This window comes from Epinephelus fuscoguttatus, linkage group LG3 (assembly GCF_011397635.1).
Source record: "Epinephelus fuscoguttatus linkage group LG3, E.fuscoguttatus.final_Chr_v1".
NCBI lineage: Eukaryota > Metazoa > Chordata > Actinopteri > Perciformes > Serranidae > Epinephelus > Epinephelus fuscoguttatus.
This window is the reverse complement of record NC_064754.1, coordinates 12,062,748-12,078,686: the sequence shown is the minus strand read 5'-3', so window position 1 is coordinate 12,078,686 and position 15,939 is coordinate 12,062,748. Positions and strand designations below refer to the sequence as shown.

Sequence of the window (15,939 nt, the reverse complement as noted above, 5' to 3'; positions counted from 1 at the left end):
CAGAAAAGTTCATGACCTTGTACAGTTTACATGTGAGAGGATACTTTATTAACATCAGGTAAACAGACAAATGGTGCAAGAAGACATGTTCTGTATGCTGGCAGGTCACAGTCAGACAACAGAGCAACACATATAAACACAATTCAGGTTGCATTTTCACAATCAACAATGTTTAAACAAACTGTAAATGAATGAAGAATTGTCATGTTTGGTTCTTAATGTGTCTTTGAGAGATCAGAGGCAGTAGAGCTCCATTCCAACACATCCAGTAAACATTCATGTTGAGTAATAGGCCACTGGTATGACAAAGTGTTACTACGAAGCCTAGCCTCATCTAATGTAGCGTTCACACCAGGCGCGAGTGAAGCGAATTATGGGGCGTTCACACCAAACGCGAATTCGCATATTCGCACGTCGAGATTACATACAAAGTCAATGCAAAGACGCGATTAGACGCGAATTCGCACCGGGCGGTGCGATGGACTCGTCTAGCGCGACGCGATGGACACGATGGAGGCGTCCAGCGCGGCGCGATAGACGCGGAATTCGCATCCAGCGCCTCATCGCTCGAGTTGAAAATATTGAACTTTTGAGGCGAATTCGCGTGATGCTGTGCCGCGAAAGCCAATCAGCGTTGAGATTCTCCCGACGTCACCGGCGTGTGTCAACAACGTCCAGTTGTTGACACAACAATAAACTGCTACTCACCGGAGACAGATGGACAGACGCTCCGCAGCTGAAATGGAGCGCCTGTAGTTGGTGTCCTGCCGGGAGATCCTGGCGCCAACCATCGCCAACAGGTCCTCAAACTGGGCCCCAGTCAGCCTGAAGTACCGCTGAAAGCGGCTATCATCCAGACGGAGTTCCTGGAGGAGGCGGTGAAACTCGCCGAGCTGGATGCGCTAATGCAGAATAGGGTGAACCCAAAAACAACGGCGTTTGGCCCTCTGACGCATCAGTGACGTCTTGACACCCTGACGTCCAGTTGTTGATGCCGAGATGGAGGAGAAACTTATCATTGCGGTGTGCGGCTACCTGGAGCTATATGATACTACGTGTCTACTCTGCAGAGACCGCAACAAAAAGGAGCAGGCTTGGGTGAAAGTCGCCGAGGAGACTGGTCTACTTGGTAAGTTCTGGAAATATGTGTCCTTAATTAGTTTGCAGAATGGTTGTATTATGAACATTAGCACTAGCTTAGCTCCAGTTAGCACAGCCGGCTTCCCCGCTACTCGCACAAATGACGCGATAACGCGAATTAACAAAATGGTCAGGCGTCTAAACTCACGCGTTACGGGCGAGTAATTCGCTTCACTCGCGCCCGGTGTGAACGCTACGTTACTCGATCATAATGCGAGTAACATGCCGCCCGCGTGAGTTTAGACGCTGGACCATTTTGTTAATTCGCGTTATCGCGTCATTCACACGAGTCGTGGGGAAGCCGGCTGTGCTAACTGGAGCTAAGCTAGTGCTAACGTTCATAGTACAACCATTCTGCAAACTAATTAAGGACACATATTTACAGAACTTACCAAGTAGACCAGTCTCCTCGGCGATTTTCACCCAAGCCTACTCCTTTTTGTTGCGGTCTCTGTAGAGTAGACATGTAGTATCATATAGCTCCGGGTAGCTGCACTAAGTTTCTCCTCCATCTCGGCATCAACAACTGGACGTCAGGGCATCAAGACGTCACTGACGACCATGGCTGAGATAACCACCATCGCTGCTTTGTACCTGCTCTGGAAGTCCCAGATGCGTCGGAGGGCCAAACGCCGTTGTTTTTGGGTTCTCCCTACCCTGCATTAGCGCATCCAGCTCGGCAAGTTTGACCACCTCCCAGGAACTCCGTCTGGATGATAGCGGCTTTCAGCGGTACTGGGGGCTGACTGGGGCCCAGTTTGAGGACCTGTTGGCGAGGGTTGGCGCCAGGATCTCCCGGCAGGACACCAACTACAGGCACCCCATTTCAGCTGCGGAGCGTCTGTCCATCTGTCTCTGGTGAGTAGCAGTTTATTGTTGTGTCAACAACTGGACATTGTTGACACACGCCGGTGACATCGGGAGAATCTCAACGCTGATTGGCTTTCGCGGCACAGCATCACGCGAATTCGCCTCAAAAGTTCAATATTTTCAACTCGAGCGATGAGGTGTTGGACGCGAATTTCACGTCTATCGCACTGCGCTAGATGCCTCTATCGCGTCCATCGCATCCATCGCATCGCGCTAGACGCGTCCATTGCGCTGCCTGGTGCGAATTCGCGTCTAATCGTGTCTTTGCATTGACTTTGTATGTAATCTCGACGTGCGAATATGAGAATTCGCGTTTGGTGTGAATGCCCCATAAGCTTTGCTATATTGCCACTAGGGTTGAACAATTTGAGGAAAATATGTATTTGTGATTTTTTCTGATCAGTACTTTGTTTAAAATTCAATTACTGTCAATAAAAAACTGCGACACAGAAGTGTGCACCTGCTGCTAGCTCACCTAGCACCACTAAGCAAGCCAACATTACTCCTCAGCTGAGGAGGACGCCATTAATGTTTACATGTAATGCTGTTTCAAACACAAGCCTCTCGTCCATTAGTGAATGCATGCTTACTTGTATGTAGTGATATGGTTAGCAGGGCTGAGTTTGGTAGAAAGAAAGTAGTTCCTACATGAAACTGCTCACAACAAGGTCTGTGGATTATCTTGAGTCACTGGGTCATGATTTCTGGAAAATGACATTCTGTGTACTCCAGTATCGATGCCACAAAAGTATATAGTATGCCAAGAAAAGATTTAGTATGTCCCAATACATACTAAGTCAAATGCAGTATGCCAAAAATACCAGCATGTCCTAAAACTTTGTAGTATCCAAGCCAGCATGCTTCTTTAGCTATTCTGACCCACAATCCTCTGTGCAGCGGACGATACATCACATTGGCTGAGCCGCAAACAGATGACAGCTTGACAGCTCATTGACAGCTGACTGACAGCTGACCGACACCTGTCAGAAGTTGCAATGACAGATAACAATGCATTCAACTAACTGATGACCGGTCAAATAGTAATAATAGAAAAATTTTTTAAGTGAACAAAATAATCATAAATATTACAAACAATAGGACATAAATGCAAAAATAACAACAAGAGAGAACACAAATGTAATTTCGCTGCTGCAAATGATATGTTACAATCGACAATGTATGCAGTTTCGGGTTGATATCCATCTCTGACAAACTCGATAAGTGGGGTTATATCTCCAAGACAACAGCTATAAAAGCAAGAGGGTCAAAGTTCAGGGCGTAATGTTATGACAAAGTAATATGTCCCAATTGTGTGCATACTGTGCACAACAGTACATACTCTTTAAGGGCAGCTGCAGGACCTAATAAAAGTGAAAAGTAGGCGATTCAGATTGCACCAATTGTAGCAGTTCCTCATTCTGTGGTACTTACTGTCATTTCCTGATTAATTTTAGCAGAATGTCACATTTCCCCTGAGTCAATTAAAGGGTCATTCAGATCACGTGTTGCGCAGGCTGTGAGGAATGACTCGTCAATATGAATTGAGAGCAGCTTGGTGCATTTCCCCTCTGGGCCAATCAGGGTATGATGACGGCCTTCCTTAAAGCTTAAGAGAGATGGGGAAATGCACACCCAGACATTCTGATCCTTCCTCAGTCTAATGCAGACCTTCTGTTAGAAGATATTGTCAGCCAGAAACTCTGGTCTCTCCTTTGCTGTCTTTTACTGTTCTGGTTGAGGGTGATTTTGTGCATTCTGAATATCGCGTGGGAGGAATATTAAAGAACACCTTTCCACAAGGTAATCTGCATCGGGAAAGTTCTCAGTGCTTTTTATGCAAGAGTTTTCTCTTGCCTAACATTAACCTTACACCTGTAAGCTTTATTTTGAGGTTTTGTTTATTGGTTTATTTTTAACCTAATATAACCCTTAACCTCATATATAAACATGTTTGTTTATAATCAAAGAGGCATCTGTTTACTATTATTGATGTTATTATTTACAAGGCGCATTTTCACTGTGTAGTTCCATTATATTGAAGAGAAGGCAGGCATCTCTACAGCTGATATCTCCAACACTCTGCAGCTCACACCAAAACAATCTAGATTGATAAACAGCACCATGGATGAGACAAAAACTATGTATTTGGATTTTGGAGTGAACTTGGAAGACAATCACTTAATTTACTGTATGCTAAAGGGTTGGCACGGAGTCTATTTCTCAACATGTATGCTAAAATGTTAGTATGGAGCAGATGATCCACCAAGAATACACACGTTACCTTAGTGTTACACACATCAGGCAATACACCAATAACTCAGTGTACTCCTATAATAAATAACTTTAACAATCTTGGCTGCAGCTTCCCTTTTCTAACAATGCAATAAATATGGTAAAGTTTAAAAAATAAATAAACGTTTGACACATTTCTATTGGTTTATAATTCACATGGCCTGTCTTAGTTATTTGGTCAGGATTTGGTTACACTTAGTGACAAACAGTAGCATGCAAATAAAGGGTAAAAACTCTGCAGTCTTTTTCTGTTACAGCATTAACAGTATAACAGTATATTCAAAATGATCGACATATTATTGTAGCATTTGCTGATATGAGCTGTTATAAGACACATGAAGAAGGCTATGCTGATAACAATTTTTAAAAAAAATAGATGGTTAAGGCGAATAAGCATTGATTTACTTAACACATGATGCAATAAACTTCTTAGTTATAAAAGATTTAAACTTCTTAGCAGGTTGTCAAATACAGACGCTTTGTCATGTGCCTCAGCATCTAATAGCGACACAAAGGGCAACCTTTAGCGTATCCATGTGACACACAGCTGAAACACATTGTAACACGTGGTTAATGATGACAGACAGTTACAGTTAAGTTTGGGGGGGGGAGTCATGTTTTGGGTGAAAATAAGTATGTTTTTTACTTAATGTAACATCACGTAAATGCGTCACCAGACTGACCTCAGTGCGTGACTGAATTTGGTTTTACATGGGACACGCAGCCGGGATGTACAGTCGGGATGTACTGTTGGGACTTAAGTGACGTAACATTAAGTTAAAACAACACTGACTTCTGCTTTCACAAGGGGATGAAGTCCTTTTTTGTTTGACCCATCCATTTCCCTTCCTTTCTGCCTTACGCTGACTTTCTCGTGCTTTATACTCCATCAGCTGGTCTTAGCATCAAGTATTGCCACAGATGGGTTTACACTGGAGTTACTGGAGAGCCCGCGTTGTCTTATAAAGACACACAAGGGTGCTTTGGTGCCTATATCACAAGCTAAGGGGTGTGGCAAAGCAGTCTTATTTAGCACCCTGTGAATGAGAACATGCTAAAGATTTGCAGAAACATGATGATGATGATAATATTAGCATTTCTTGCCCAATAAGAGAAAAAGAGATTTTTTTTTCCTCTGTTCAGATTTTACACCACAAATTTTTTATTTCATGGTCTAAGTATAGTAGTAAACACTCATATTAAACACTTTCTGCTTTTCAAGATGACACATTAAAATATGTATTCGGTATTGTGCTTTAACTAATTAATTTTTAAGCTATAGTTAAAATACAAACATCGGGTTATGTAGTTATATGGGAAATCCTCATGATCTCTCTTTTCATTTATGGCTATTTAGAAATACAACAATAACACACCATCATGTCACCTGATAGTGCAGTGTGATGGCAGACAGGTGGATTGGTTAAGAAAGCTGCTGAGCAGTCACACGTGGCTCTTACTGCAAACAGTGCCAATGAAAAAAGTTGGAATTAATTTTCTTGCGTGATTGATCAAAATAGTACAATGAGAATTGTATTGGTGCAATAATAAGGTGTACTCTGTTAAAATATTTGGTGGCAGCCATGGGAAACAGTAGCAAACGCATTGTCGTGCACAAACCCTGTAAACTACGTCTCATAGATTTGAATTACTTCTATGTTGGGTAGGGCTGGGCTGTGTAGAAATTTTCAAACTGGTTCGATATTGACTCAAATCCTGGATGGCGCACTGAAAGTTATCATGAGGTGTTGACTCAGCCACCGCTCCCAAGTGGAATGTAATGACACTGTGTCCTAACAGCAAACAAGCGCCCAACTATCACGTCACATCATGCAACATTGGAGCTCCCTGTCCACAGTGAATCCCTTATTATGCACCTCTGTTACGTCATGTAAACACACCACATAGCTACGTAGCACATAGCTGTACGCTTTGAGATCAGACTGGAGACATAACCACCCTTAAAGATGGGTGAGTACTTGCTATCCTCCTATGTTTATACTTTTTAGAAAACATGAGTTTGATATTGTGATATTTACTGGAAATGACATACAAGTAGCCAACAGCAAGTAGCCTAGCTTGTTATCAGTGATGGTCATTTACCAGAAACTTTCAGCTCCATGGTGATCCCCCATCTGTCAGCTGGTTCCTTAGTTATGTTTTTGCTGTTTTCTGTATAGATAACTCCTCATTTCAGCTTCTTAAAGATCAGCCATTCCTTGTCTATTCCAGTGCTTTCAAAGTGAGCGACAGGGAAAAAAAAGAAACAGGGTGTTTGACAAGTTCAGCTCAAAATGGCACACTGCATCACTCAAAGCTAGTTAGGACAGTGCTTTAATCAGCTTCAAATCCAAAATGTTGCCATTGGTGCAGTTTTAGATTTCTTGAGAGACTAACACCGCCATGTCTCCTCTCGTCATATTAATTTTCTAGTAAACAAATACAACATGCACCGCTAGTCCAGTGGTTAGTCTATTTAAAACAAACATAATGCTGTATCAATCATGTTGTCATAATGCTTATTACTAATGCAACAAGTGGATCTAGCACTGTGAAGCCGCCAGCACAGGTTGCTGATGAAGGCTTCTTTGTAATTTGCCAGAACGTGCATCCATCCATATTCTAACTGCTTCATCCTCTTGAGGAGTGCGGGGGTGCTGGAGCCTATCCCAGCTGACATTGGGTGAGAGGCAGGGTACACTCTGGACAGGTCACCAGACTATCGCAGGGCTGACACATAGAGACAGACAACCATTCACACTCACATTCACACCTACGAACAATTTAGAGTTATCAATTAACCTAATCCCCAATCTGCATGTCTTTGGACTGAAGAAGCCGGGGAGAACATGCAAACTCCGCACAGAAGGGCTCCCACACCCGGGATCGAACCGGGAACCCTCTTGCTGTGAGGCGACAGTGCTAACCACCACACCACTGTGCCGGAACGTATTTGCAAAAAATCTAACTGATTTGAGCTCATACAACAGACCAGACCTGCAAACCAGAAATCGACTTAATTCTAATGTTGTGATTTGATTGATTTTGAATTTCAAGATGAACTGCCTGAAGGTAATCAACTTAAGAGAAGACCTCAGAAATGTGAGTGTCTCCAGTCCACCTGGCTCTGCCTTTGAAGCCACTGAAGAAAACAGAGAAATGCCTGGCTTTGATCAGCAACACTCATGAAACCACCATTAAAGCTTTGTGAAAAGACTGAATATCATTGATCATTATACCATTATCTTGTGCAAGTCTACGATTTTTCTTGATAAGGACCACAAACAGTTAAATGTACTTTGTGCTGATGAGAGTTCTTATATGTGGTGCACACAGTTAAAGGACGGGGGACATTACAAGTCAATATCTGAGTTTTCCTTGGTTGCACTGCTGTAAAATGATAATGTATTTATTTGCAGTTACTTTACAGTCTATTACTAAATGTGTGGTGCTGATTTTGACTTTTGTTTTAACAGGACGTGGCTTGGTGAGTATGGTGAGCTTAGTGCGTGATGTGTAAGCTGGCTTGTGTTGAGTGTTGCTTTACTGTATCTTCAAAAAACAGAGGCACATGACTATCTATACATTTGATTGTCACCCAGAGCTCTGACTGAATATCACTGTTGTAGAAACATGTACATCACACGTGTATGTTTGCGTCATATCCTCTCACGGCTGCTGCTGTGCCTCGTGCGGGCATCTCTCTGAGAACCCAGGCACCTCACCCCGTCCAGCAGCATGGGAGTCCCGTGATGTGGATCTGTGCAGAGGATGAGAAAGGGATGAGGGCAAGATGAGACACATTAAGTAGAAAAAAAAATGGTATTACACTAGTTCAGGTGTCAGGCTCAGTCAGAGCTGCGTTAACACAGTCTCTGTCCGTTATTTTCTATGTGAAGGCACTGGTTAATCAATTATGGTGCTTAGACCATGGTCACTTACATCAGTAACATATTCTTGGAAATACATTTCACTGTGTGTGTGTGTGTGTGTGTGTGTGTGTGTGTGTGTGTGTGTGTGTCTGTGTGTGTGCTAGCACATACCAATGACTTTGGCCTGGAATCTGACCTTCAGAGTGCTGCCTTTTTTCCCTCTGGTTACCAGAGTGATCTCCTCCTGCAGCACCCCCTCCTGGTGAGTCCTGTACTCACATGTTACCTTTACACCTCCTGTAAGAGGGGGAGAGGGTTCATCAACACATACATTTACTAACACTAGTTTGTTTTTTACTTGTATTTTTGTATAGCCCCTTTAATTCAGTGGTTTGGAAATAGCCTTATCAAGGCAATCAGGAGAGCACAACTGGATTGACACAAAAGGAAGGAAGCAAGGGAAGTGATACTACGAGACAGATAAAGAAGAAAAGATAGGACGAGAGAGAAACTGTGCGTCGTCAGACAGACAAAGTGCTGACAGAGCAGAGCTGCATTTTCTACTTTTGCTTCAGATGCACGTTTTTTGTGCAGGATATTGCTGACTCAACTCTGCATCGAAGCAGTGTCTCCTGAGCTGTATGGAACATATTTGTCCCGTAAGATTATCAAACCCAATGTGCCTGGACCACACTCCCAGGTGGTACTAAATATTGTCCACAGGGTATCTGAAAACTGATTAAGATTCTAATGCTAATCAAGATTTAAAGCTCTGATTCTCTGTCTGAGCCCGACTGGGCCTGACCCGACCTGCCGGATTTGGGTTGGGCTAAGCTGTAGAAAAGAAATTACAGCCGCCAGGCTTAAATCAGGTGTGATATTGGACTTTATAAATAAAATTGAATTGAATTGAATCATCATCTGCATGCTACATTGCCATGGCTTGCCGTGCGCACTGGATGCACCAAGGGGTACAGTCTACTCTGGCGAACCTGTCATGCACCAGACAAGAAATGGTGCAAGGCAACACATCAGCCCTTAGTTTGTAATTCATTCATTCATTCATCTTCTAACCGCTTCATCCTCTTGAGGGTCACGGGGGGGCTGGAGCCTATCCCAGCTGACCCTTAGCTTGTAATAAATGGTTTAATTTTTAAAAAAAAATTAAATCTCTTTTAATGTAGAAATTTGAGTTTTTATCAGACTCAGGCCCAAAACTGCTGCCGTGGGTCAGGCTCAGGTGAGAAACTGTGCAGCTTCATGTAGGGTTGGGCCTGATTTTGGGCCCCATCAGAGCTCTAGCAAGTATATGTTTGCAGAACTGAGACTTGTCAGGTATGCGAAGCCTTTAGGAGAAATATGGTGGCTGCAACAAAAACATGAATGGCTCTGTCTGGAGTCAGTGTTTGGTTTTTCCATTCTGGGCTACTGTAAAACAACATGGCAGACACTGTGGGAGTGGACCCACTCCGTATGTAGATATAAACAGCTCATTCTAAGGTAACAGAAATGCAATGATTCTGATTTTCAATTGATTATAAACAAATGAAAATGCACTTATGAATATTATAAACCATTTCTGCCAATAGATGCTCTAAATCCTACACCCTGGACCTTTAAAGAATTGTGACCAAAATACATACTGAGCAGGACATGTTGCAGTTGTCAGTGCTTTATAGTGGATAAACTATGCACACTGTTATTAAATGTTCTCAGTTTGCCCTTTTTGTATTACAAAAATATACATAAAATCAGCTGACATTCACAGACACTGTAGATGTGCACTCCTGGATTTACCCTCCAGTGTGGAGTTAATACGATGGACCCGGAGGTTGGGGAATCTCCGAGATGGAGAAGAGGAAGGAAGGCAGGAGAGCTCTTTTCCCAGTGTGGGGACATCTGGGACGGTGAAGACAATCTCGTAACACTGGTGGCTCTTGAGGAAACCAGCCTGGACAGAGGAACAACAGAGCAGAGGCAAAGAGTAAAGGAGAGAGTTTATAGGGTGTTTTCTGAGAGTGAACCAGAACAGTGAAGCTGCAACCAGGCTGCTATACAGTGAACTGAAACTCATTGTAAAGCTCTGTAAACTGAGAGGAGCTGCAGATTCAGGTGATATTCTCTCTAGATTTATCACTATGATCACCTGATGGTCACATTGTTGTCACATTGTCACTATATACAGTCTTATTATAAGAACACTGATTATAACTACATCCATATGGCACACAGACACACCTTGACCAAGTAGCTGCCATCCTTCTCCTGGATAGCGATGAGAGAACAGAGGTTTGACTCATCTTTCCGTGTTGGAGAGCCAGGGGGCTCGTCGTCGTCAGGGAAACGTACACCGCCAGCCTTTGAGGTGGAGCCTGGTGACAGAGAGAAAACACAGGTTTTAAATTATCTAGCAACCACAGCACAATTATGGAGATGTAATGAAAATAATGGCTAAGTACAACATCATATCAACTGCAGATTTATGTATTTACTTATGTGGACCCCATTCCACATAAATAAATAAAAACTAAAATTAAAATAATAAATATAATATTTCTAGAAACATTTCTCATAAAACAGAGCAGAGATATAACCATCCTGTCCCTCGCCAATGGCCAACACAAAGTTATGTATATTCTGATGATGGTAGCTGCTCTGTTACTGTTAGATGTTGCAGAAAAGAGAAAAGCAGCAATGTGATTTTATAAATATTTAATAAGTTCCTGTAAGTCAGGAAATTCTTGCCCAAAAACAGCACAGACATGAGAGTGGCTGGCATGTCTAACTTGTGGTGCAGGCACAGCAGTCAGACACTGAGAGCACAATCCCTGGTTTGTTATAGGGCCTGAGGCCTAAATTGTCTCCCCGACTCACTGTTGACATGCTAAATTTCAAAATATATTGAGTTAACTGAGAAAATGTCACGTAGTAATACTGCTGGGAGCTGTGCAGTAAACTGTTGCCCAGCAGTGGAGACTTGAGGGTGTGTTACATCATCAGACACACAGATGCAATGCTTTGAGGACAAAGTACTTAACCTGTGACATCTGGCTGTTTTGTGGTGCTGCGGTCTGATTTTACAAAGGATTATTTTTGCTCAGCAATCTACACAAATTCCTCAGTAATGACAATGTGAAATACAATGAAGTGTGTGTCATATAATTTCAGTGTCTAAACTACGAAGCAAAAAGGATGGGAACCATCAATGCAGAATATTGAGATGATGTAATGTGTTTTTCTGCATTCAGATTCAGGCAACTTTATTAATCCAACCAGAGGGGATTTGTTTGAACAGCTTGCCTTGCACACGTACTATAACATACAGCAACGCGTAGACACATAAATAAATGAGTAATAAACAAAAATAAAATAAAAAAAATAGGCCATGGAACAAAGAAAGAGTTCAAAAACAGTGAAAACAATTGAAAAAAAAATTTAAAGGATGAATTCAACAGCTGCCCTCCTTTTCTCTGTGACTCATCACTGACATGCTTGTTTCCTGTGGATTCCTGAATACAATGTCCAAAGTTCATCTTGTAGGTTTACAGATGTAACTGTACGAAGGCCAAACTACTGCAAGTCAACTGTAGCACTCAAACACACAGGTGCACATGGGCAGTGTTGAACTTACCTTTTCTTCCTGTTGCCATGGTAATGTGGTTAGGAAATGGGAAGTGTCAGACAATACCCGAGTGATGTCATCACTGACCTCCTGAGTTCGAGGACAGACAATGAAAAAGAGGAGCACAGAGAGAGACAGTGCCACACATGTTAGGTCTGACAGTGTCGGCTTGATGTTGCATTATTTATTAAAGAAAATACAGAGTCTTGATGTCTGGGGTCTTCTCTCTGACATCAATACTGTATTGATCTGTTAAATCCATGAAGGAAAATATGCTGACATGGAAATGAACTGCATAGCTTGTGAACAGAATTTCAGTTTTCTTACAGAAGCAGGATTGTCAGCGGAAGGTTGGCAGCTCTTTCCCCGAACTCACAGGCTGAATCTGGGTGAGGAAAGTGCCTGCCCCTCCCTCATTACCGTCCCTTAAGTGCCCTTGAAGGAATAATTCACCCACAAATGACCATTCGTATATCAGTTAGTCACTCTGTGTTATGTTGAATTTGTGAAGAAAGCTTTGTTTTTCTTGCACGCCTCCACGGAAAACGATGAACATATTGATGTTTTGATTGATTGGCAGGGGACCACATTTACAACAGCAAAACTATATCAAGACATCTGTTCACAAACTCTAACACAACTAGTACAGTATAATCCAAGTCTCATTTATCCAGTCATATGCTCAGTGTAGAGTATTTCAATAAAAAAAAAAAGGTGACACTAAAGGCTCTGAGGGGCAAACGGGGAGAACTTTTCGGATCCATGTTCTGGGCAACAACAATAAACCAGTGTCCAATTCATCCGGTTTCTTTGAGTGCAATGACCCATGTATTTTCACATGTGCTCACCTTCACACAGGTAAAATATCGTCTGTCCATAATTCATCATAGGTAGGTTTCCACTAACAGTTTCAGAGTTAATCACAGGTAAGTGTCCATTCAGTAGTTAAATGTCCAAGTTTCCATTCAACTGTTCTAGTTTCCACGCTACAAACTCTTAATGCTACCACACTTCATGGTCAAAAATCTGTTTGCTTACCCTGCCACACACCTGCTGCTCATCACCTGCACCTTTCCCATATTACCTGCATTTTCCTGCTCAAGAGCGCCACCCCTTGTACAGACAACAAAACTGCATCCATTTACATCTAGTCACGATTAGTTTTAAACATGAATCAAAACCAGTACAAAGAATGTTATTGTTGCTCCAACACTCAGTGCTTCCAACCCAGCCTCACTCTGAAGTCATCGAAATCTGGAGGTAGAGCAGTGGCTTGCAGCAACAAAAAAAGCCAACCTTTGACATCAACATGATGCGGCCAGTCACCGTTACTGTTTAAAGGCTCTCTGCGGCGTCAGAGGGGATACGTGGCGGGACAAGAACGGAAGTTAAGGCAGCGAAGGTCCAAGTACGGTGGGCGGGAGTTGTGATGGATTTGTCCAACATCACCAACTTTTACCCGGGAGAGCGGTATTCACATACTGTAAGGTTACAACGCCAAACTCTGTTCTTTTTTCCTAAACCTAACCACTTGCTTTTGTTGCCTAAACCCAATCTTGTGTGTTAGTTGTTGGAGGGGGGAAAAAAAAACAGCAATTTGCATTGTTGTACTGACGTAGTGTGTTTGTTTTGAATGGTGAATTTCCTGTGAAAACGGAAGAGTGTATTAAAAGAAGGCAATACCTGTAACAGGCAGAACTTGACTCGGTGTCCTAGAACATCAGTAACCAACACACCCAGGGTACCTACACATGCATAAATCTTACTACGCTCTCTTAAAAGCCAGACACCAATACGAAGATTTTTTTTAGCGGAGAATACGGCTGGAGAAATGAGACTTGTATTTTACTGCAAGAGTTGTGGAAGATTTTGTATACGAATGTTTTGATATATAATTTTCCTGTTGTTTAACATGGTCCCCAATCAATCAATAAATCAACATGTTCTCCTTTAGGCATGCAAGAAAACCAACGTTTTCTTTGTGAATTCTAGGTACCATGGCATGACTACCTGATAAACAAATGGTCATTTTGTAGGTTTCTGTTCCTTTTAGCAAATCCCTTAACCCCCAACTGCTCTAGGGGAGCTGCCGATTAGCCAACAGATCAGACTGTGGTTGTCCTGGGCGGCTTGTGTGTGAATGTAAATAGAGTGTTTGCGAAAAAGAGAGCATTACTGTTTTGCTCTCAGTGATAGCTCCCTTGGTAAAAAGGGTGGCCTACATAAGAAAAAACTAAAATAACCCAGCATTTAGAAAAAAGGATATCTGCACAGGTGTTCACAAAATAAACAAGCTACTGAAAATTACCATAAGATAGTCTCACAGTCACTTTGTTGCTTACATTGTAGTAAAGCTGTAAAGCTTCAAACAAAGTACCTGTCAATCATCTTACAGTGTCTGTATCCATCTTTCCGACCTTGGAATTGTTTGTTTTTTCATTCCTCACACAACAGCAATGCCATACCTTCGAGGAGAGACTCTTTAAAGTGTGCAGCCTTCTCCCTGGAGACAGATCATAGTGGCGGAGGGATGCAGCCGGGAGGATGCTAAGACAGCAGATTTTTTATCCTGCCTTTGAGTGTGTCCCTTTGGAACAGAAATAAGCTTCGCCTTTAGATGTGGTCCAATCGCACATCATCTGAAGCATACTGAGGCCTTAAAGGGACAGTTCACCCTTAAACCAAAAATACCTTTTTCCTCTATGGTGCTATTTATCAATCTAGAATATTCAGGTGTGAGTTGCTGAGTGTTGGGGATATCGCTGTAGAGATGTCTATTAGCTCATGAATATAACTGAACTAGACTGCACTCAGCATGTGGTGCTCAAAGAGATAAAAATACATTTGGAAAAAACAGAAATCATGTCACAGTAATGATGTAATGTATGTAAGATGTATGTTTTTTTGGTGAAGGCCTGGGCAGTTATTATAATAAATATTGAGGGGGACACAATATGCTACAAAAGGCAACCACACAAGGCCGTCTGAAGTTAATATTACCACCTGTTCTAGTTTCACGGTATACTGCAATTCTGCGTGTGGTTTTTACAAGTGGTGTTGCTGTACGTACCCCAGCAGCACATTGCTTGTGCTGTTGTACAGTCTTGCTACTTCATTACTTTGAAATGTATTTAAAAGTGTTACAGTGACAGTTTTTGTTAAGTGTTAGTAAATGTCATAAAATAAAATGTCATAGTGTGTGTGTGTGTGTGTGTGTGTGTGTGTGTGTGTGTGTGTGTGTGTGTGTGTGTGCACTTTTCCTGTCTGGCCCTCAAATGCTGGCTCTCTAAAATGGTGCTCACTCATCTCTCAAAACTTTGAGAACCCCTGATCTGAGAGTTCAGTTGTTTTAAAGATCTAAAATTGTCACTTTAGCTGTTAAAGGTCCAGTGTGTAACATTTAGGGGGATTTAGTGCCATCTAGTGGTGAGGATTGCAGATTGCAACCAGCTGAAACCTCTCCTGGCTACGATTCCTTCAGTGTTAATTGTTGAGAAGGTTTTTAGTGGAAGCTTAATTCTCTGCAGAGTTCTCTTCCTCTACAAACTAAGTGAGCCTGTTGATTTTAACCACTTCAACAATGAAAAAGCAGTTTCACGTTAAAATAGTCTGTGGTTTTTCCGATGCTCTTCTTGCGGAGGGGTTGTTATCTACAGTGGCTGACAAGGAAACTGGTCTTATCTAGAGCCAGTGTTTCGTTTGTCCTGGTGTATGAAAAGTGCTATACCAATAAAGCTGCCTTGCCTTGTCTAAAAATAGCACACTTTCCCTATTAGATTCCATTTTTGCCGGTATCCAATCATCCCTCCATTCATCCATCCATCCATATTCATCCACTTATCCAGGTCATTGGGGCAGCAGGCTGAGCGAGTAACTCCAGACATCCCTCTCCCCAGCAGTGCTTCCCAGCTCCTCCAGGGGGAATCCAAGGCGTCCCCAGGCCAGATGAGATATATAATCCCTCCAGCGTGTTCTGGGTCAGCCCAGAAAACCTCTAGCAGTAGGCTCCCAGGAGGCACCTGGCCCCATTTCTGCCAATATATCCCCCTTAATCCTACACACACTGAGGTTTCTAAAAATGCATCCTTGGGGGAATTCCTCCAAGACACTAAGACTTTAACATTTAGTAATTCTCTTGCAGTG

The 15,939-nt window shown here is 42.4% G+C and overlaps 1 protein-coding gene across 1 annotated transcript in view; it reads right to left on the bottom strand.

The window, feature by feature from the left end:
• Positions 1-2,276: 2,276 nt before the first annotated feature.
• The window catches only part of LOC125886112 (UPF0687 protein C20orf27 homolog), a 14,446-nt gene continuing 783 nt past the window's right edge, over positions 2,277-15,939 (bottom strand). The window contains exons 2-6 of the mRNA XM_049572061.1: positions 11,806-11,886; positions 10,413-10,546; positions 9,972-10,125; positions 8,346-8,471; positions 2,277-8,062 (exon numbers count right to left, since the gene is read on the bottom strand). Coding sequence (XP_049428018.1) covers positions 7,962-8,062; positions 8,346-8,471; positions 9,972-10,125; positions 10,413-10,546; positions 11,806-11,824 — 534 coding nt within the window. The 5' untranslated portion in view covers positions 11,825-11,886 and the 3' untranslated portion in view covers positions 2,277-7,961. The remainder of the gene's footprint in view (positions 8,063-8,345; positions 8,472-9,971; positions 10,126-10,412; positions 10,547-11,805; positions 11,887-15,939) is intronic.